The 22,303-nt window shown below is 44.3% G+C and overlaps 1 protein-coding gene and 1 pseudogene across 1 annotated transcript; both read left to right on the top strand.

Moving 5' to 3' along the window:
• Window positions 1-8,067: 8,067 nt before the first annotated feature.
• Window positions 8,068-11,651, top strand: LOC101718838 (uncharacterized). The gene is made up of 3 exons (XM_087193541.1): window positions 8,068-8,748; window positions 10,400-10,670; window positions 10,757-11,651. Exons 1-3 carry the CDS (start codon window positions 8,379-8,381, stop codon window positions 11,265-11,267), a joined length of 1,152 nt encoding a protein of 383 aa, XP_087049667.1. The 5' UTR covers window positions 8,068-8,378; the 3' UTR covers window positions 11,268-11,651.
• A 1,359-nt stretch (window positions 11,652-13,010) lies between these two features.
• On the top strand, window positions 13,011-20,669 carry LOC101718489 (AP-1 complex subunit gamma-1 pseudogene; annotated as a pseudogene).
• The last annotated feature ends 1,634 nt before the right edge of the window (window positions 20,670-22,303 follow it).

Genomic DNA, 22,303 nt, shown 5'->3' with positions numbered 1-22,303 from the left:
CTTTTCTTCCTATTTTACACTATCGATTATTCATTCTAATCATCGGTACATTTTAGGTATACAATATAATGACATTCATCATTGGAAATTTGCACCTTTATATAGTCTCTCTTGGTTCTTGTTTTTCACCCTTGCCCAGCCCTCCCTTCAACCCCTCCAGCCCTCCCTATTTACAAAACTTTTGTTCCTATTTTTCCATTTTCTCATACTAATTCCATTCCCTTCTATCCTTTCCCCTAGCCCTCCCACTTCCTTCCCCTTTGCCCCTTTTCTTCCTATTTCACATGACCTATTATACATTTAGTCCTTATTTACACTTTCTGTTTCTCACACCAGAGAAACTATTTGGTATTTACTCATGTGTGTCCTATTTATTTCACTGAAGAGTATCGCCTCAATGTGCATCCACTTAGCTCTAAATGTCTCTAATTTCTCACTTTTTATGGCTGAGTAGTACTCCATTTTATTAAAACCCCCCATTTTCTTTATCCAGTCTCCAGTTGATGGGCATTTGGGCTGTTTCCAAGTTTTAGCTATTACAAACTGTGCTGCTATGAACATGGGTGCACATATATCACTGTGGTATGATTCTTTTAATTCTTTGGGGAAGATCCCCAGCAGTGGAATAGCGGGGTCAAATAGGATTTCCAGGCCTAGTTCTTTGAGGTATCTCCATACTGATTTCCACAGTGCTTGCACCAGTCTACACTCCCACCAGCAGTGGAGCAGGGTTCCTCTTTCCCTACAGCCCCGCCAGCATTTGTTATTGGTTGATTTCATGATAGCAGCCATTCTTTCTGGAGTGAAGTGGAATCTCAGCGTTGTTTTCATTTGCATCTCTCGAAAGACCAGTGACGTTGAACATTGTTTCATGTATTTATTTGCTATTTCTACTTCTTTGTGTGAGAAATGTCTGTTCATTTCAGATGCCCATTTTTCGATTGGGTCTTTAAATTTGGGAGGTCTGATCTTTTTAAGTTCTTTATAGATTTCAGATAGTAGACCTTTGTCTGAGGAAGAGCAGGTGAAGCTTTTTTCCCACATTGTGGGCTGTCTTTTCACACTGCTGGTGGTTTCTCTTGCTGTGCAGAAGCTTTTTAATAGGAAGAGATCCCATTTGTTGATTGTTTGTGCTAGTTCACAGGCAACTGAGGTTTTGTTCATAAAATCTTTTCCTACACCGATGTCTTCAAGGGTTCTACCTAATCTCTGTTCCAACTGGTTCAGAGTTTCTATTTTAATATTTAGATCTTTAATCCATTTTGATTTTAGTTTAGTGCATGGTGAGAGATACAGGTCTAGTTTTAATCTTTGGTAAGTTGAAGCCCAGTTTTTCCAGCACCATTTATTAAAGAGGCTATTTTTCCTCCAGTGAGTGTGTTTGGCTCCTTTGTCGAAGATGAGATGGCTGAGTGTGTCTGGAGTTGTTTCTGCATCTTCTAATCTGTTCCACTGGTCCTCAAACCTGTTTCTTTGCCAGTAACATGCTGTTTTTATCACAGTAGCTTTGTAGTAGAGGTGCAGGTTGGGGATTGTGATACCCCCTGCCATGTCTCTGTTACCTAGAATTGCTTTTGCTATTCTGGGTCTCTTCTTGCTCCAAATGAATTTTTGGATTTTTTTCTCGAGGTCTGTGAAGTATGCTGCTGGGATCTCAACTGGAATTGCATTAAATCTATATAGCAGTTTTGGAAGTATGGCCATTTTCACTATATTAATCCTTCCTCCCCAGGAGCAGGGGATGTCTGTCCATTTTCTGATATCATCTTCAATCTCTCTTTTCAGAGTGCCATAGTTTTCAGAGAAGAGGTCTTTGATTTCTTTTGTTAGGATGATTCCTAGGTATTTCAGTTTTTTGGATGCTATTGTGAAAGGAATTATTTGGCCTATTTCTCTCTCAGTGAGTCTGTCATTTGTGTAGAGGAAAGCTATTGACTTTTGTGTGTTGACCTTGTAACCAGCTACTTGACTGAATTTGGTTATTAAGTCTAGAAGACTTTTGGTGGAGTTCTTGGGGTCTTCTATATAGAGTATCATGTCATCTGCAAATAATGACAATTTGACTTCTTCATTTCCTATCTTTATTCCTTTTATTTCTTTCTCTTGTCTAATTGCCGTGGCTAATGTTTCCAGAACTATATTGAACAAGAGTGGTGATAGTGGACATCCTTGTCTTGTTCCTGATTTGAGTGTGAAGGATTTCAGTTTTTGACCATTTAATATGATATTGGCTGTTGGTTTTTCATAGATGGCTTCTATCAGTTTGAGGTAGAAACCATCTATTCCAATTTTTTGGAGGGTTTTTATCATAAATGCATGTTGGATTTTGTCAAATGCTTTTTCTACGTCTATGGAGAGAATCATATGGTTTTTGTCCTTGGCTCTATTGATATAGTGTATTACATTGATTGATTTTCGTGTATTGAACCACCCCTGCATCCCTGGGATGAATCCCACTTGATCAGGGTGTATGATCTTCTTGATGATCTTCTGCATTCTGTTTGCCAGTATCTTATTAAGGATTTTTGCATCTATGTTCATTAGTGAGATTGGCCTACAGTTCTCTTTTTCAGTTGGATCTTTCTCTGCTCTGGGGATCAAGGTGATGCTTGCTTCTAGGAATAAATTTGGGAGTATTGCTTCCCTTTCCATGTCATTGAAGAGTTTAACCAGTAGTGGCAGCAGTTCCTCTCTAAATGTCTTATAGAATTCAGCAGTGAAGCCATCAGGGCCTGGGCTTTTCTTAGTTGATAAGTTTTTAATTACATTTTCAATTTCATTGGTTGATATTGGGTTGTTCAGAATTTTTAGGTCTTCTTCATTCAACTTTGGTAATTCATATGTATCTAGGAATCTGTCCATTTCTTCTGTGTTGTCCATCTTATTGGCATATAGGTTCTGGAAGTAGGTATTGATGATCCTCTGGATTTCTGCTGGGTCTGTTGTAGTTTCACCCTTTTCATTCCTAATTGCATGGATTTGGGCCTTTTCTTTCCTTTTTCTGACAAGGTTGGCTAAAGGTTTGTCAATTTTGTTGATTCTTTCAAAGAACCAACTCTTGGCTTCATTGATTTTTTGTATTGTTCTCTTAGTCTCCATTGCATTGATTTCTCCTCTGATCTTTATAATTTCTTCCCTTGTATGAACTTTGGGGTTGTCCTGCTCTTCTTTTTCTAGAAGCATGAGGTGCAGGATCAAGTTGTTTAATTGGGCTCGTTCTGTTTCCCTAATATGCGTATTCACTGCTATGAATTTCCCTTGTAAGACTGCTTTCATTGTGTCCCATAGATTCCGATATGTTGTATTGTCATTGTCATTTAATTGAAGGAACTGTCTGATTTCTTCTTTAATTTCCTCTGTGACCCATTGGTTATTCAGAAGTGTGTTGTTCAATTTCCACGTGTTTATGAAATTTTTTGAGTTTCTTTTGCTATAGATCTCCAATTTCATAGCACTATGGTCTGATAATATACAAGGGATAACTTCAATTTCTTTGCACTTACTTAAACATGTTCTGTGTGTGAGTATGTGGTCTGTTTTGGAGAATGACCCATGTGCAGCTGAGAAGAATGTGTATTCTGATTTTGTGGGGTGGAAGACCCTGTAAACATCTGTTAAGTTTATTTGTTCAAGAGTTCGATTGAGTTCTAGTATTTCATTACTTATTTTTAGTCTAGTTGATCTATCTATTGGTGACAGTGGGGTGTTGAGGTCTCCCACTACAATTGTATTAGTGCATATATGGCTTTTCATGTCTGTTAGTATTTGTTTTATATAGTTGGGTGCACTAGTGTTTGGTGCATAGATATTTATGATTGTCATCTCTTTCTCTTGGATTCTTCCCTTTACAAGGATATAGTGTCCTTCTTCATCTCTCTTAATCAGTGTTGGTTTGAAATCTACTTGATCTGCCAAGAGGATAGCTACTCCTGCTTTTTTTCGGGTTCCCATTACATGGAGTATTATATTCCACCCTTTAACTTTCAGTCTATGAGTTTCCTTTTGAATTAAGTGTGTTTCTTGTATGCAGCATATTGTTGGATTTTGCTTCTTGACCCATTCTGCCAGTCTATTTCTTTTGATTGGTGAATTGAGACCATTAACATTGATGATTATAACTGAAACATATTGACTTGTCATTGCCATGACTTTTTCTTGTTGTTGGGTTCTCCCCCTTTCCATTTAATTTCTTGTCATGGCAGATGGGTTCATTCTGCTTTGCTTCCTGGGGTTGTGATCCTCAATGTCTGTTCCTAGGCTATTGTGTAAAATTCTTTGGAGTGCTGGTTTGGTATTCACGAAGTTCCTAAGGTGCTCTTTGTCATGAAAGTATCTTATTTTTCCATCCATTTTGAAAGACAGTTTTGCAGGGTACATCAATCTGGGTTGGAGGCTGTTTTGTTTTAGGGCTTGGAATATGTCCCTCCAAGCTCTTCTTGCCCTGATGGTTTGTGTTGAGAAGTCTGCTGTGATTCTGATGGGCTTTCCTTTGTATGTGATTTGTTTCTTTTCTCTGACTGCTTGGAGAACTTTGCTCTTCTGTTTTGTTTCTGGAATCTTAACAATTATATGCCTATGTGTAGATTTTTTTTGATCAAGGCTATTTGGAGTCCTATATGCCTCACTTATCTGTATGTCAAGCTCTTTTCCCCTGCTTGGGAAGTTTTCTGCCATGATTTCTGTGAAGAGATTTTTTATGTTATCTGTACTCTCTCCTGTTTCTTCATTGAGCCCAATCAGTCTTATGTTATTCTTTTTTGCATCATCTAGCAGTTGCTGGATTGATTTCTCATGTTCCCTTATAATTTTGAAACAATTTTTCTTTTCCTGGTCACTAATTGCAATCTTATCTTCTCTATCTGAAATTCTGTCCTCACACTGGCTCATTCTGCTGTGTAGACTTTCAGTGGAGTTTTTCATGTCCTGGAAATCTATTTGAATCTGTTTTATGGATTCCATTTGTTTCTTATGTTGGGATTCCATCATGTTCCTGAGCTCCTCTCTAGATTTATTAATCATGTCTTGCACTAGGGGCACCATTTCTCCTGTTATCTGAGAAATTATTTCTGATTTCATTTTTTCCAGATCCCCTTTTGTTGCCAGTTCAGTGGGTCCAGGTGGTTGAGTATCAGAGTGTTCCATCTCATTTCCCTTTGGGGTTGCTGTAGGTGATCTGGAAGTCTGGTTTTGAGACTTATTTATGTGTTTTCTCATTTCAACTGGGGCGGGGGGCTGTTAGCGCCTGCACGGATTACCTCCTCTGAGCTGGGTGAGGTAGGACAGGGGCCGGGAGCAGCAGTAGGGATGGTGACCCAAAAGCCCTTTCCTTTGGGTTGGGAGCAGCCGGAGGGATGGTGGCCAGGAAACCCCTTCCTCTGGACCAGGAGCAGTGGGATGGTGGCTCAGAAGCCCCTCCCTCTGGGCCAGTAGCGGTGGGAGGGATGTTGGCCCGGAAGCCCCTTCCTCTGGGCCAGGAACTGCGGGACAGAAGGTGGCCCAAAAGCCACTTCCTCTGGGCTGGGAGCAGCGGGAGGGATGGTGACTGGGAAGCCCCTTCCTCTGGACCAGGAGCAGTGGGACGACGGCTCAGAAGCCCCTACCTCTGGGCCGGGAACAGTGGGACTCAGTACCTTGGTCAGGTGGTCTGGTGTCCTCTGCGCCTTCGTAATGTGGAATCAGGTGGCTGCCTGTCTGCAGTGGGGTGATTCGGTGTCTTCCGCATGACTCAGGACCTCGGTAGGGCGTGCACAGACCTGCCTGTCTGCAGCGGGCTGATTTGGCGTGTGTTCCGCGCGACTGGGGACCTCGGCAGGGTGTGGGCAGACCTGCCTGTCTGCAGCGGGGTGATTGGGCGTCTTCTGCCTGACTCAGCCCCAGGACCTTTTTAAATCATTTAGTTCTGTATTTATTTGTATTTCAGGCAAGGTCTTGATAAGTTACTAAGTTGCCAAGTGTGCCTCAGTCTTGCGATCCTTTTGTCTCAGCCTCCAAGGTGTATGCTCCCACACACAGCTATGAGTAAGCTATTTGGGTCTCACAACAGTATTTTGAGGTAGGCACTGTTGTTACATCTATTTTACACAGGGGCAAATAAAACCATTGTGCAGGAAGTTGAGAGAATACGTGTGCCTCACATAGAATGGATTTTGAACAGCAGGCTGATTATAGAACCCGTGCTTGAAATCATTAGGTACCTGATTTTACTGCCTTCATAGTAACTTCATACATAGATATAGGTACATGGATATATAGGTACAATGTTTGGATGCAGGTGTACATATATATATATATATATATATATATATATATATATATATATATGATAAACCAATAAGCAACTTATAGCATTATTAAACACATTTTGGAAGTATAAGTGGCACCCTAACTCTTCACACCTAGGCTGGATGTGGGAAATCAGTGTCTGACATCCATTGCATCTTCTTTCTAACATTCCTGCCTACACCACAGAAATAGTAAATATAACCACGATATTTTCCACAGTCATTTGCAACCAGACTTCTGGGTGTGATTTAGAGTCTGTCAATGAAATGTGGCAGAATTGGAGCAGAGAACAGGCATCAGTTGGTCCTGCTATCACACCCCTTCCTGGAAGCATACCTTTTGCTGCAGCAGCATTGGCAGAGATGGAGAGCAGGGCCCTTGGTATCCATTTTGGGTGGAGGTTCCGCCCACTAGGTGTTACTAGCTCTGGCCACTGACTGCTCTTGGGGCCAGAGCCCTTGGTGTTACCAGCTGAGTTATGTGCTACTCAAGGCAAAAATCACGAGCAGGCAGGAACACACTATCTGGAAGAGGCTTTATTAAGAACATATGCTGGGGCCGGGGATTTAGCTCAGTGGTTCCAGCGCCTGCCTCACAAGTACAAGGTCCCAAGTTCGATCCCCCGTACCAAAAAACAAACAAACAACAAAAAACTACTGTAGCGCTGCCTAATAAGGGGGAAGCACACACAGACTCAGCCAGAGTGGTGTGGGATCATCCACGGGTGGGGAGGGCCCCTCTAGGACCTGGGTGAGGATGACTCAAAGGGGCATGGTCTTCTGTGACAGGACTGTCACAGGAAGCCCACTGCAGACCAAGTAAACATCTGCAGGACCTGCCATGGGTGCCTGATGGAGCTGTCACCTTACAGGCCTTTGCCATGCCCTGCAATAAAAGTGCCTTTGGGAACCATGGGCTCCTTTTCTCCACTCACCTTCTCTGAGCCACAAGGCTCAGTTACAGGCAATGAGAGGTGCAGCCCTGCGTCCAACCTCTGCTCACCTCACAGAACTAGAGATCTCTGAACGGGGGTGAAAAAAAAAGAGATCACAGCCCAGAAACCGCAAACCAAAACCCAAGAATCTTCTTAGACTCCACTGGTGATCATTTCACTCATCACCACACCGGCTGAAAGGGGGATGTGAAGTTATTTAAATATTATTGACCTGGTTGTTGGATGCAGGCCTGCATGAACCACTGGATGAAAGGCAATAGTGAAATTGTCAAGGTTCCGCAGCAAATGACATTAGAAGCCTTTAGGTGGGAGCAGAGCCTGCCTCTGGCCAGAACTTCTCAGCTTTTACTCTGAGAGTTGTTCTCCTGGGTTGGCACAGAACCTACTTGAAAAACGAATGCCTTTGCTGGCAGGATAGCTAATAAGTGTCTTCAAAGACATTGGCTTCAGACCAGACTGTACAAGGGGCCCGAAATTCTTAGATCTGTAAGGGAAAATGGTGAGATTCTGACCCTGGGGACGGAGTTAAAGAAGGGGAGACAGGAGTGGGGCATAAAAAGATCCTGCAAAAAGCACTAGAGTTGCCCCTGCAGAGACATACAGGAACTTGCAGTAATCCGCAGAGACTGGCAAGTCCTCTGGAGGACATTCACTGCCCAGGTGGCACAGGGCTCCCTTCGGGTGAGCGCCAGCCTCACTCTCTGGTAAGGAGCTTTGCCTGGCGCCCCTCTGCGCAGGGGACCCAGGCCTGACCCGCCCCTCCCCGCCTCAGCCCTGCCTACAACCTTCTCAGCACAGCGATTTTGCCACGGGAGGAAGCTATGGGCAAGGTTGGATTTATGAAGAACGGGGCCTGCAACTGCTTCTCTTATTTCTCCAGGCACTCTGTGCTCTGAGCAAACTCACCCTGGTGAAGAGAACTCCGCCGGCTGGTAAGGGCTAGACCGATGCGCGGCGCGTGGGGAGGCGGACCAGAGCCGCGAGGAGGTCCGCCCAGGGCTCCAGCCGAAGGAATCCGTGTGACGCTGCGGGGCTAGGAAAGCTGACGGTGAACGCCGCAGGAGGCCTGAGAAACTTTGGGGACGCGAGGGCTGAGCGCTGCCCGGAGCATCTCCTGGGAGGCGGTCCCATCCTCGCTTTGATGGCTCTGTCTCAAGACCCGCTGCTCTCCTTGTGCCCGGAGGGACCCATGGCGCCCGCTGCGACCCCCGCCCGCGTCCTTCACATCCCGGCTCTGTTGCTGCTGCTGCTGCTGCTGCTGCTGTCGCTGTCGCTGCCCGAACTTCTCAGAGCGGCCCGGACCAGAGAGTCCCCGCGCTCTGCGCCTCCCCCACCTCTTCCGTCCCGCCCCGTGTCTCCTCCACCGGCTCCTTCCAGTCACGACCAGGTTTCCACATCCGGGTCTGCGCCCCAACTCAGCCAGCAGAGGGGGAGAGGAAAAAGTAACAACGGAGAAAAGAGGTGTTGCAAGGGGAAAGCCAAGGACAAGGTGGCAGTCAGGAATCCCTGTTGACTCCACCCTGCCCGCCCCCTGCCCCGGATCCCATTAGGAGTCCGTGCAGCCTCCACAACTGACTGTGATTCCCTCCCCAGACAGCTCCACGCAGCCCCCAGGCCCTGCCCTGCTCCACAGACTCTCTCCTCTCAGTGCCCCAAGGCATCTTTTCCAGTTCTGTCTGTCACAGCCCAGGCCCCCTAGAGTCTCGGCAGTCCCATCCACCCCCTTCCCTGTTGAGTCAATGAGCTGCCAACCAGCTCCCCTGTCCCCCCTGACCACCTTGCCCAGCCCCTATGCACCCCAGGCTCCTCCACTTTCCAAACAGGCAGGGCCTGAGCCCCTCCACCACAGGCTGGCACCCTTGTCCCTGCCCGAGGCACACCCAAGCACCACACCCACCTCCCCCACAGAACCTGAAGCAGCAGGGAGTGGATGGACACACAGCCACAGTAGGACCCTGGCAGTGGGGTGGGGAGTGGTGGTTGCAGGAGTAGTGACATGTAGTCATGTGGGAAGGGGTGGTAGGGAGAGGGTCTGTAGACTTCTGCCTTGGGGCCCAGGCCCACCTATCTGTTTGGAAAGACAGCACCATACAGTGGTGTTAATTAATTAGACAGAAATAGTATTAATTAGTTTGACAGAAATCCATGGCTTTTCTGTAAAATATTTCCAACTTTGTAGGCCACACCATATCTGCCTCAGCTCTGCTTTCAGTGCGATGGGAGCTGGAGATAGTCACATGCCAGAAAATGGGGACCAGGCTTAGCCACTGTCCTGTGCTGATTTTTCAAAGAAACAATTCTTTGATCTTTGATATTAATTTTTTCGCTCTATATTTCCAGTGTTTCTGTTCTGATCTTTATGATTTATTTTGTATTAATATTGGCTTTTTTGGGTCAGTTTTATATGCTTCGCGCAGAACAATTCTCCAGGCATCCTTTTTTTTTTTGGTACCGGGGATTAAACTCAGGTCCTTGCCCTTGGGAGGCAGGTGGTGGAACCACTGAGCTAAATCCCCGGCTCCAGGCATTCGTATGAAGCAGAGAGCACAGAACATTTTTCAGGCTTTCATGTTACATTCACTCTGGCATATGGATTCTCTGATCCAGTGTGGTTGGAAATTCTGGATTTGCTACATCTGCAGTATGGACTTGCTTTTCCAAGATAACAGACGCAGTCTACTCACACAGCAGTGCCACCTTCTAGCAGTACGTCTAAACCTTACAAGCCATGATTTCTGTGTCCTGTGGCTCCCATTCAAGCCTCATCATGACTCAGCCACCTTGGGGCAGCTCCATACACTCTCATCTCCCTGCAGGACACAGGGGCTGCCCCTGCAGTTCCTCTGCCATCCAGGCCTTTTCCTGCATAGCAGGTCTGCCATGGCCCTCACAAGTCAAGTGCTCCTGAATTCGGGTTTTAGTTCAGTGAGCAGAGGGATTTGAGCCTTGTGCCGGCACAGGCAGCTGCTTCCAGGAAGTGGGCTCCTCCTCCTTCAACAAGGGAAGGATACCAGCTTTAAACAGGTGGAAAGGAGCAGTCCTTGCAAGCTCTGCCAGCTCAGCTCTTCAGAGAGATTCTTCCCCTCACATAGACTGGGTGACAGGTGACAAAAGGGTCCTTTTTTCCCTCCATCAACCCATCTTTGTGCTTTTCTTTCACAGACACACACTCGCTTTCCTTGGGATTCACCACCAAACTAAAGCCTGCACATGAACATTGGTGCAATATTCAAGGGCACATCAACCAGAACCCTTTTGTTTCCTATGACTGTGCCCTTGCCATGGCCAAACCCACAAATGTCCTGGGAGAGGAGGTGAATAGCACCGAGACCTGGGAACAACTAAGAGAGACATCCAAGCATGTGGGGGAAAGTCTCAGAGAAAAAGTGCTTGGCATTGAACCAGAGAACTGTGGAACCATGGGTAAGTTCCAGTACTCCAAGGGAACAAGAAAGGCAGAGGGATGTTTATCTTATTCATGTGCGCAAACAGATCACAGTTGGATGTTGATCTCTGCAGCCAGTCTCACAGCAAGGGCTTGACTTGGAGGGGAGAACAGGCCAGGGAAGAAGTAGAGCAGCACAGGTGGATATGGGTGGTGGTCAGGGATTTGTCCAGAGCAGACACTGATCCCTTTCTGTGGGCAGCACCCCTCACCCTGTCAGCCAACATGACCTGTCGACTTGACGCCGGTGGACACATGAGCTGGTGCTGGGAGTTTCACATCAATGGACAGATTTCAGCCCAAGTTGACTCAAAACACAAAACATGGACAGAGAAACCTTCTGGACTCAGCTGCATGAAGGTCGCCTGGGAAGATGACAAGGAAATGACTGATGTCTTATACAGGATCTCAGGGGGAGACTGTCAGAAATGGCTTAAGGAGGTCCTGAAGCACCTCAAAAGGCAGGAGCCCACAGGTAACTGGGAAGAGGGGGAGAAAGAGGGGGCTGCTTTAAATGGCTGTCACGGTGTGCCTACACTTTCCTGTGTGTGTGTGTGTGTGTGTGTGTGTGTACGTACTCCATGAACCCCGAGTTCTTCCTGGGGAATGGTACCAGGTGTATTCCTCTCATCTTTTCCCTTCTCCTTTCCTGACACCTCTTGCTCCTGCACATATTTTGGCTCATGGATCGTGGATTTCTTGCTGGCTTCCACATAGGGGCACTGTTTTCTTCCCATGTCTTTTCCTCTTAGTCTTTCCTCACTCCAGAATCACTTTTCTTTTCAACCTCTCCTGTCTCTTTCTTGAAATCCTTCAAAACCACCTCACATATTAGCTCCTCAGATGCTTCCCTCGTACCACCCTGATGGGCCACCTCCTGTCCTGCTAGCAGAAGAGTGGCGAACATTGTCCCCTGGCTGCTCAGTACCTAAATGACCCCTTGCACACAGAGACCATCTGTTCTCTCACTTCCCAGCCCAGGACCTGTCACAGGGACTGCCACATAGCAGAGGGGTAGGGACTGTCAGCAAAGCTGGGTCACCTGAAGTAGAGAGAGCTGAGGAGGGGTCTGCTCAGATTTGGGGTCTGACCAAGGGCCGACACTCCCTTGTTTCTATTCCAGCATGTCCACCCACCACACAAAACTTGACCCAGTCCAGCTCCATGGAGGTCATTCCAAATCTGTGGGTCCTACTGCTGATCGTTACCTGCTCCATCCTATTTTATATCTAAGGAGAGAATTCAGAGTTGCAGGTATGGTGGACATACATGTGAGGGAGAGCAAGGGAATGAGGGGCGAGGAGTAAGGACAGGAAAATGAAATCCCAGAATGCCTATTCCTCCACTACATGTTGAAATGGAGAAGAGCATCAGACCTCATATCACCTCATAGCAATAGCCTGACAAGCTCAGCCCTGAGTTTGGAGAAGTACTTCCTCCTTAACTTAGCCATAAGGGGAGCAGCCCACACCAACCTATTGTCTGTTGGTATTCTAAAGCATCTCGGCAAAATGAGGCCTGATTCAGATCGCACTCCTACTGAGGACCGGACACTGATGCATGATATGGACACAGTAGGAACACAAAGAAGGAAAGTTTTCAAATGTGAGTGGTACCAGCATGTTGACTCCACTTGATGTGTGAGGGGAATGAGGATCCATTCCATAGATGAAGCAGAGGGGCGTGTGATTCTAATCCCAGAAGTGAAGACAGGGAAGATTTTTCTAATTCTACTAAAAGGCTGGAGTTCAGGCCTGCATTCCCAGAGAAAGACTTTGTTCCCATCAGTGGAGGTAGAAAGCTAGGAGCAGAGTCTGTCCAGGTTGAGGTGAGAAGGAGGCCAGCTCTCTGGTGAACCCTGGGAATCCAGGCTCAGCTGAGACTATGGCCCTGGCATCCAGCCTCCTGCAGACTGCAGATCCTGAGCCAGCTCTGCCTTCCCTGCCTCCCCACAGCAGAAGTGTGTCTGGGCCTGGAGAGGCTGAGCTGGGCTGCAGGCCATACTCCCAGAGGAGCTGACAGGAAATGGGTGGGGGTGGGTGAGGTGAGGCTGTGACACTGCACACAGGGCTTTTGTGTGTGGCTACCAGGTGAGGAGAGTGGAGAGTGAAGGAGGAGGCAGAATGTGTGCCTGCAGCCCCACCCAAGGCCCCCCAGCTTTGAACAGTCTCCCTCACGTCCCCCAGCAGGAGGAGCAGGCTCTGAGTCAGGGAGCAGATCCGGTCATGACAGCTTCAGTTTTGAGGCAGTCCAGGGTTGGGATGTGGGGAAAGAGGAGGAGGTTGCTGCAAGCACTGGGGACAAGGATTGAGAAGGGGAGGAAAATACATGACCCTCGGTGAGGACAGATATAAAATCAGGGTGACTAGGAAGGGGTCCCCAGCAGAACTGAAGCAGGGTTTCCTCAGAAACTTGGAGTAACATTTGCTTCTTTTCTGAAGGTTGACGATGCTCCAAAGACTCTCCTGAAGTGATCAAGGGAAATAAATCTCCCAAGTGGTCATTTGCCAGTCCACCACCTGCTGTTTCTTCCTAGGCTCTAGCAAACCGTTCAGACTGGAGTTGTCTTGGTCTGGATCCCCTCTGCTTCTCCATATGAAGTGAGGGGTCAGCAGGCCTCCCACTTACTCCCTTCAGATCCACCATTAGCCCACAGTTGAGGGCTGCATGAGTCAGTCTCCTGCTGCTCTGTCTCTCCTGCCCATTCCTCTGCTGCATCAGTGCCACCTGGTGACCCTTGTCATCCTAGGGTCCAGTTACTTCCAGGAAGTTACTCTGACTTCAGCATCTCATATCCTTTGTACTATTCGTTGTTTTCCCATTGTACACTTTTTCTTAAAGTGTTAGGACATTTCCTCTTGGTAGTAACTGAAGGAATTACACACTTGAATTCCCAACTGCTTGAAGAAGAAATCTGAGTAAAGAGGAATTTCTATCATCTGCCTTGGTTGTGTATGATCAAATACTCCTTGAACCAAAAACACAACCTTGTTGTAAGGGTACTGCTACAAAAATATGCTATACTTCATGCCTTCAGGAATTATTTGCATACTCTCTATTTTTAAAAAGCATTAAGTTATTTTTATTATTTTGAAACAAACATCTAAATTAGCCTGGAATTTTGTTCTATTATCCATGTGGTAAATAATTCTCTTGTCAACCTGACTGCCTGAAGGTTGTGGTGATAGCTGGTAAAATATTGTTATTACGATGCATGTGTCTATGAGGGAGTTTCTGGCAGAGATTCTTACTTGCATCACTGGACTTGAATCCATAACATCCTTTGCACACACTGATAAAAGCAAAAGGCAGAGGAAAAGCAAATTCAGTCTGCTTGAGCTGAGTCACCCTTCTGAGCCAGTCCTAGGATGTGACATTTCCACTCTTGCTCCTGAGGCTCCCTGACTAGACCAGGACATACACTGCCCACCTCAGGTCTTCCCACTCAGACTGAACTGACCACTCACTGCCTTTCTTCATTCTTTAGCCTGCAAGCAACACGTTGGCAAACATCTTGGCACCATATCCTATAAGCCTATTTCGACAACAAGCCTGTTTCTGTTTCCCTGGAGAATCCTGAGTGATACAAACTTAGTAGAGAGATAATGATACTTTGTTCTTTCTTCACATTATGGAGTAAGTAAAACAAATTATTTTGTTGAATTTATTTATAAAAACAGGAAGTTTAGGAATCACTTTTTAAAAGAATTTTCATTAGTACATCTTAGTACTATATAATGATTGCATTCTTCATGGGGAGTTGATTCATGCACATTCCTCATCTTTTTTCATCCCCTTTCCTCCCCCCCCCCAATATCTTGGTCCCTTTCCTTTTTGCAAAAGATCTCTATTTTCCTATTCCCTATTATCTGTTTTTTATTTATATTGCTACTTATTTATATTTTGTGTAAGAGAAACCATGCAATATTTAAGCTCGTGTTTCTGGTTTTTTTGACATAACATTATGGTTTCAAAGTGCACTCACTTTCCTACAAATGACTCAATTTTATTCTTCTCTATAGCAGAGTAGTACTCTATTATGTATGAATACCATATTGTCTTTACCCATTTATCTGTTGATGGATATGCAGGCCACATCCAAGTTTTAACTATTGTAAATTGTGTTACTATAAACATGGGTATGCATGTGTCATTGTATTATGATGTCTTTAACTCTTCTGGGAAGACACCTAGAAGGGGAATAGCTTGGTGAAATCAAATTTCTTGTTTTGTTTCTTTGAGGATGCTCCATTCTGATTTCCATAAATCTGGTCCTAGTTTACATTTCCACCAACATTTTAGAAGTGTCACTTTTCCCCGACAGCCTCTCCAGCATTTGTTATTACTTGATTTCTTTCCTTTTTTCCATTAAGCTTATTGGTACACTTTAGGTATACAAGACAGTTACATTCATCGTTGGTATCTTGTACCTTTACATGATGTATCTTGGTTCTTATTTTTTCCCCGTTCCCCTGCCCTCCCTTCACCCCCTCCACCCTTCCCTATTTACAGACTTTGTTTCAATGTTTTCCTTTTTCTCTCAATTTTTCTTTTTCCTTCTTTCCTTTTACCTGCCCCTCCCACTTCCTCTACTCCTTCAGACCTTTTCTTCCTCCTTCACAATATCAATTATACATTTTGGTCCTTATTTACACTTTTAGTTTTTCACATCAGAGAAACTATACAGTATTTACACATGTGTGTCCTATTTATTTCACTGAAGAGTATCACCTCAATGTGCATCCACTTAGCTATAAATGTCTCTAGTTTCTCATTCTTTATGGCTGAGTAGTACTCCATTTTATTAAAAAACCCACATCTTTATCCAGTTTCCAGTTGATGGGCATTTGGGCTGTTTCCAAGTTTTAGCTATTACAAACTGTGCCGCTATAAACATGGGTGAGCATATATCACTGTGGTATGATTCTTTTAATTCTTTTGGAAGATACCCAGCAGAGGAATAGCTGGGTCAAATGGGACTTCTAATCCTAGTTCTTTGAGGTATCTCCATACTGATTTCCATAGTGGTTGCACCAGTCTACACTCCCACCAGCAGTGGAGCAGCGTTCCTCTTTCCCCACAGCCCTGCCAGCATTTGTTATTGGTTGATTTCATGATAGCAGCCATTCTTTCTGGAGTGAGGTGGAATCTCAGCGTTGTTTTCATCTGCATCTCTCAAATGACCAGTGACGTTGAACATTTTTTCATGTTTATTTGCTATTTCTGCTTGTTTGTCTGAGAAATGTCTGTTCATTTCAGATGTTCATTTTTGAATTGGGTCTTTATATTTTGGGATGGATCTGATTTTTTTTTAGTTCTATATATATATTCTAGATAGTAGACCTTTGTCTGAGGAACCGCTGGTAAAAATTTTTTCCTACATTGTAGGTTATCTCTTAGCTCTGTTGGTGGTTTCTCTTGCAGTGCAGAAGCTTTTTTTGGTTGTTTGGTTTTGTTTCTTTTTTTGGTACCGGGGATCAAACTCAGGACCTTGCACTTTCAAGGCAGGCAGCAGAACCACTGAGCTAAATCCCCGGCCCCAGAAGCTTTGTAATAAGATGAGACTCCACCCTTGTTTTTGCTTTCTTCTGCTGCCATAAACTGTTGCCCCTGCCATGGGACAGGTAATTATGGACTGAAACCTAGGTGAACTGCAGCACTGTGTGCTATTCATGTCATCAGGAAGGTTCCTGAACTTATGGAGGTGTTTTTACCAGCAACAAAAAATTTATTGAATGAGAAGAACCATGGTGTAGTCCTCCTCACAGAAATGTGTGAGAGAAGCCCAGATATGCTTGCACATTTCAGAACGCTTGTCCCCAATTAGTCCATATTCTAAAGAACCTCATCATGTCTGGATATTCCCCAGAACATGATGTTTCTGATATCAGTGACCCTTCTTTGCAGGTACAGATTTTGCGGTTATTAAGAATTTTAGGATGGAACGAGGATGACTCAAATGAAGCTATGAATGATATACTAGCACAAGTTGGCACGAATACAGAGATTAGTAAAAATGTAGGAGATGCTATTCTTTATGAAACTGTTTTGACTGTCATGGATATTAAATGAGAGAGTGGACTGTGAGTTCTAGCCATAAACATCCTGGGTCATTTCTTATTGAACAATGACAAAAATATTAGATACGTAGCTCTGACATCTTTGTTGAAGACCGTGCAGACAGATCACAATGCACTACAGAGGCACAGAAGCATAACTGGGGACTGTCTAAAAGATTTGGGTGTCTCAATAAAGCGGTGTGCAATGGAATTGAGTTTTACCCTGGTAAACGGAAATAATATCCGAGGCATGATGAAGGAATTACTTTATTTTCTGGATTCATGTGAGTCAGAATGTAAGGCAGACTGTGCATCTGGAATTTTTCTTGCTGCAGAAAAGTATACACCTTCCAAATGGTGGTTTATAGACACCATTATGCGTGTTCTGACAAGAGCAGGAAGTTACATTCATGATGATGCAGTCCCCAATTTGATACAGTTAATAACCAATAGTATGGAGATGCACACTTATACTGTCCAGCACTTGTATAAAGCAATTCTTGGTGCTTATTCTCAACAACCTTTGGTACAAGTGGCTGCATGGTACATAGGTGAATATGGTGATCTTCTTGTATCTAGCCAATGTGAAATGGAAGAACCTGTTCAGGTAACGGAGGATGAAGTATTGGATATTTTAGAAAATGTACTAATCTCTAATATGTCCACCTCTGTGACATGAGGTAACGCCCTCACTGCCATCATGAAGCTTTCAACTCAATTCACTTGTACTGTAAACCGAATTTAAAAAGTGGTTTCCATCTATGGAAGCAGCATTGATGTGGAGCTCCAGCAGAGGGCAGAAGAATATAATGCACTTTTAAAGAAATATGACCATGTGAGGTTGGCCCTACTTGAGAGAATGCCTGTCTTGGAAAAAGTGACCACAAATGGCCCTACTGAGATTGTGCAGACAAATGGAGAGACAGAACCAGCTCTATTAGAGACAAAACCACCGCCTTCTGGGCCACAGGCCACCAGCCAGGCTAATGATTTATTGGATTTGTTGGGAGGAAATGACATAACACCTGTTATTCCAACTGCACCTACAAGCAAACCAGTATCTGCTGGTGGAGAACTTCTTGATTTGGTGGGAGACATCACCCTTACAGTTACTCCAACTGCTGCTCCTACCCCTGCCTCAGTCTCACAGACATCTCGGCTCCCCTTCTTATTGGATGGGCTTTCATCACAGCCTCTCTTCAGTGACATCACTGCAGGCATCCCCTCCATTACAGCATACAGTAAGAAAGGCTTGAAGATAGAATTCACCTGTTTTTTTGTTTTTTTGGTACGAGGGATCGAACTCCGGTCCTTGCGCTTGCAAAGCAGGCGGCGAAAGCACTGAGCTAAATCCCTGGCCCTAGAATTCACCTTTGAACGGTCAAACACCAACCCCAGTGTAACACTGATAATGATACAGGCATCTAACAGCACAGAGCTAGACATGACGGACTTTGTTTTCCAGGCTGCAGTACCAAAGACATTCCAGCTGCAGCTTGTGTCTCCTAGCAGCAGCATTGTCCCAGCATTTAATACGGGGACCATCACACAAGTCATTGAAGTTCTGAACCCACAGAAGCAACAGCTGCAAATGAGGATGAAGCGCACCTATAATCACAAAGGCTCAGCAATGGAAGATCTAGCAGAGGTGAACAACTTTCCCCCTCAGTCCTGGCAATGAGGGTCCAGCACCATTCTCATTCTTACCCACTCAATCAAAGGGACTCTGAGATGGAGGTTGTGATCGCTGGCAAGTTCCCCCCAACTGTACCGTGGGCCTGAGGAGCTGAAGAGAACTGCTGAGGAGGATTTTCCTGTCCTTGAAGCATTGTTAGACTGCTGTCCTCTCCTCCACTGTTGAGGCTGGCTGCTTCTGCAGGCTATTTTGCACTCTTCCTTCTCTTCTCCCTTTCCGCACTTCTCTACTTGTCCCACATTTGCAGCCAGAATCAAAATTCCCCTGGCCCCTGAAGCCATAAGCAGCTGTTATGGAGGAGAGAACTGGAATTCACGGCGAGAAAACGCTCACTTCATCTCTGCAGCAGAGTGGCCCCTTCTTTCTACTGTTATTTTTCTGTGGACTGGGCTTGGTGGGGTATATGTTCCTCACGAGCTGGGTTACCACCTTCAGGCGCTTTTTACATCTGGCATTGAGAATGGGAATGTAACAATGGACATTAGGGAGCCCTGCCTTTTTCTACTGGTTCCCTCAATATTTGAAAGAGGCTTTAGGTTCCTGGTAGCCTTTTCCGTTCATTGCTGTATACACACAGACACACACATGTATGTGTGTATGTATGTATGTATGTTATCAAGAACTGGTCAGATCTTGAGAGATTATTTGTAAACACTGGACAGATACAGTTAAAAAGAGCTTTTGCTGAGATTTGGCATGAAGGATATGGTGCTCTATTTGTAATAGAAACTTCCAGGGCTCTTTCAGCTCCCCTTTCGCTCCATTCTTTTTTTTTTTTTTGGTACCGGGATCGAACTCGGGTCCTTGCACTTGTGCAGCAGGCGGTGAAACCACTGAGCTAAATCCCCGGCCCTCTCTCCATTCTTTAGCTGTAGTCATGAATACGCTCCGTGATTTTCAAAATTGATTCCCCTTAAAGTACTGAGTCCTAAAAGATGCATTAATAGTTACTAATGACCGTACTTCCACCACCAATTTTAAAGCTTTTCCCAAGCCTGTCACTTGCCCATTTGAACTGTGGTAAATGAGTGGAAAGAGAAGTCCACCAATTTTAAAGAACAGACTCCTTAATGAAAACCTTTGCCCGTAGGAAGAGCAAGACTCATCCTGGGGCATATGGGAATCATCTTGTCCATTACTCCAAACGTTTCTTTTTATTTCCAGAGCCTGGCTTGTACGTTGGCATTCCATTTGAATTCCTTCTTTTAACTGGAACATTTGTGTTGTATCTGTAACACTGGCACTGAAATAAAGACCATACGGTTCAGGAAATCTTTCCTATATTGTACTTAATGGTGTTGGAATGAAGCCTTGTAGATTCCTTGCCCTCTATGTCAGAGGAAGTCTTACGTTCACCACAGGGTAGGATTATCCTTTCTGAGTCTAAGAAATTGATCTCTTGAAAGAGAACAATCTCATGAATATCTGTATTAAAGATTTGACCTTTTTTTAGCTAGTGAGAGTGCCGAGTTCTTTTTAGAAAGGATCCTTGTGTTACCAAACCTTAAAATTGAGTTCCTGGAATGAGGTGAAGCTGACTCTGTGGTACAAGTTGAATGTACTAAGTATGTTCAAGTATACACACACCATGTTTTATGTACAGCAGAAGAAAAAAAAATGGGGCTCATGTTGCTTTTAAAATGTTTGCACCTGTTGCTGTATTATGTGGTATAATGACTACTTTGGCTTCAGTCTTAAACCCGGATACAGATACCTTTTCCCCCTCCATTTTACCACACTTGACTTAAAATCTTCAGTGTCTTGTCAAACCTAGCTCTGTATCAGATGCTAGACTATTCCTAACATTTGACAAACTGGAGTTGAACTAAAGGCTCTAAAGGGGAAACTTTCTGGTCTTAATTGTGTATAAGAGCAACATTCTGATAAAACTTAACTCCACTGGCTAAATGGTTGGCTGAGTCCAAGAACAGGATATTATTTCCTGTTTACAGTAAGTGTGGACTAGCACACACTTCTGACAACTGCTGTGCCTGTGCAATGGAAAATAGCCTTTAAAGATTTCTTCATGGACTGATTGCATTGGATGGATATTTAATGCTGTGAAACATGATAGGATTAACACAATGGTGGATTTTTTGAATAGAATTTGTCTTAACATTCCTCTTTGTGTAGAGGCTTTATTTTCTCCCTTACATTTTTTGCTAACCAGCTCAGGTTTTTTTGGTCGACGTGAGTTGAATCTCTGAAGAAATCTGCTCAAAACGGTGCTATAAGACAGTGCTAGCTCATGGAGCTGGAAAGAGTCTACTCTGCTGACAAAGCATCTCCTTGGGTGATCAGAGTTTTGAGTTAGGGTTGGTGATCATCCGTGGCTTTGTCTAGAAGGAATAAAATATCCTGGTCTTAACACAAAGGGTGCTGTGATAGAATATGAATTGATTTCAGAGACTGAATCTGAGCACCATACTGAAGGACTAGCAGCCAAATAACTAAGGCTATATAACTAATGCCTAGGGTACTGATGGTTATGAAGACTGTCTCAAATGATTGGATCTTTGAAAGCTTCAGCGTGCCTTAGTTTCAAGGATCAGCATTAGTTCTCCTCCTACTTGGCCTGCAGCTAAAAGGATAAATCTCTTAATTTCTGTGAACACTTGCTCATTTCAGTAATTCTTTTTCCCAAGTATAACCATTCAAGGGGGGAGCAAATTTGGATGGATTTTACAACTCCCGAGCCATTGTGATGAAAGGGTGATTTCTGTGGCTATTTAATAACCCTGGGGTGGTAAGCAGTGAGTCCTCACACACTTCAACAATTTCACATGCACTTGTACCTCATCGTTTCCCTTTTCAAGAGTAGTTTGTAGCCCGTCCTCCACACCACCCCCAATAATCTTAAAAGAATTAATCTAAGTAATCACAACTGTAGGAAGGGTGCTCTCCCTGAGAAGTTTCTCCCACAAAGCTTTGGTGCTGTTCCTTTAAGGTGGTTTAGATAGTCGTGAAAGCTTTATGCTGTGTGTAGTGATCATCTGTCAAGTTTAAGGTCTTTCTCCTTTAAAGAAACATTCCTCAGTGTAGCATTTGAGAGGAATCTTTCCTCTTGCTAGGTGAAAATTACAGTTTGTACTCTTTGTCCCACTCATTTATGAAAAGAGACTTTTAAAATTGTCCAGCACTAATGGTTTGAATATTTCCATTTACTATATGACATGCTTTCCATTTTTATGTCCTCTCAGAAGAGGTTGGAAGTTAGTTAGGGAATACTACTTTTGAGGTTCCACTTCACTATCTTCTGCATTGGAATGTATTTGGGCCATGAGAACTAGAAGAAAGAACGAGTATGGATGTGTATTTTTTTTCTAGTGAATGAATTTTTTTTGGTATCGGAGATCGAACTCGGAACCTTGCACTTGCAAATCAGGCAGCAGAACCACTGAGCTAAATCCCCGGCCCTCTAGTGAGTGTATTTTAACCACAGTGTCCTAAACAGAATTAGAGAGCAAAAAGTGCGTATTCATGAACTTTTGGGGAGCAGTTGTATATGTTGGTGTCTTCATGAGTTTGGGAGTGGGGAGGATCTCTGAAGAGAGATCGCTCAGATTTTGAAGTTTAAAACAGTTTTGACCAGCTCTGGCTTGGGACGATGGAGCTGCTTCTAGAACTGGAAGTGAAAAAAAACTTTTCAAGCAATAGCAATGAGTGGGTCCCACCTACAGAGTTCCAGGACTTAGAACACTTAAACGGAAAGAAATGCGGAAGCAGATTTCTCTCACGGACTTCCACAAGGCTAATTCTGGCTTCAAAATGGAGCATTGGAGTTTCGCTTTTTTAAAGAACCTGCATTTGATATAAATAATAAAATTTAAATAATTTAAATAATTTTTAATAATTAGTTGAGTATC

This window comes from Heterocephalus glaber, unplaced genomic scaffold (assembly GCF_053883595.1).
Source record: "Heterocephalus glaber isolate CG9 unplaced genomic scaffold, H.glaber_assembly_v1.0 deba00001593, whole genome shotgun sequence".
In the NCBI taxonomy this organism is placed as follows: domain Eukaryota; kingdom Metazoa; phylum Chordata; class Mammalia; order Rodentia; family Bathyergidae; genus Heterocephalus; species Heterocephalus glaber.
This window is presented reverse-complemented; position numbering and strand designations above follow the sequence as displayed.

What these genes read in the sequence shown, in the direction of transcription:
- LOC101718838 (XM_087193541.1), top strand. Translation starts at nt 8,379, where the DNA reads ATGGCTCTGTCTCAAGACCCGCTGCTCTCCTTGTGCCCGGAGGGACCC. An exon ending in GGCAGTCAGGAATCCCTGTT is followed by an intron (nt 8,749 to 10,399) that starts GACTCCACCCTG and finishes TTTCTTTCACAG; the next exon opens with ACACACACTCGCTTTCCTTG. An exon ending in GGAACCATGGGTAAGTTCCA is followed by an intron (nt 10,671 to 10,756) that starts GTACTCCAAGGG and finishes TGATCTCTGCAG; the next exon opens with CCAGTCTCACAGCAAGGGCT.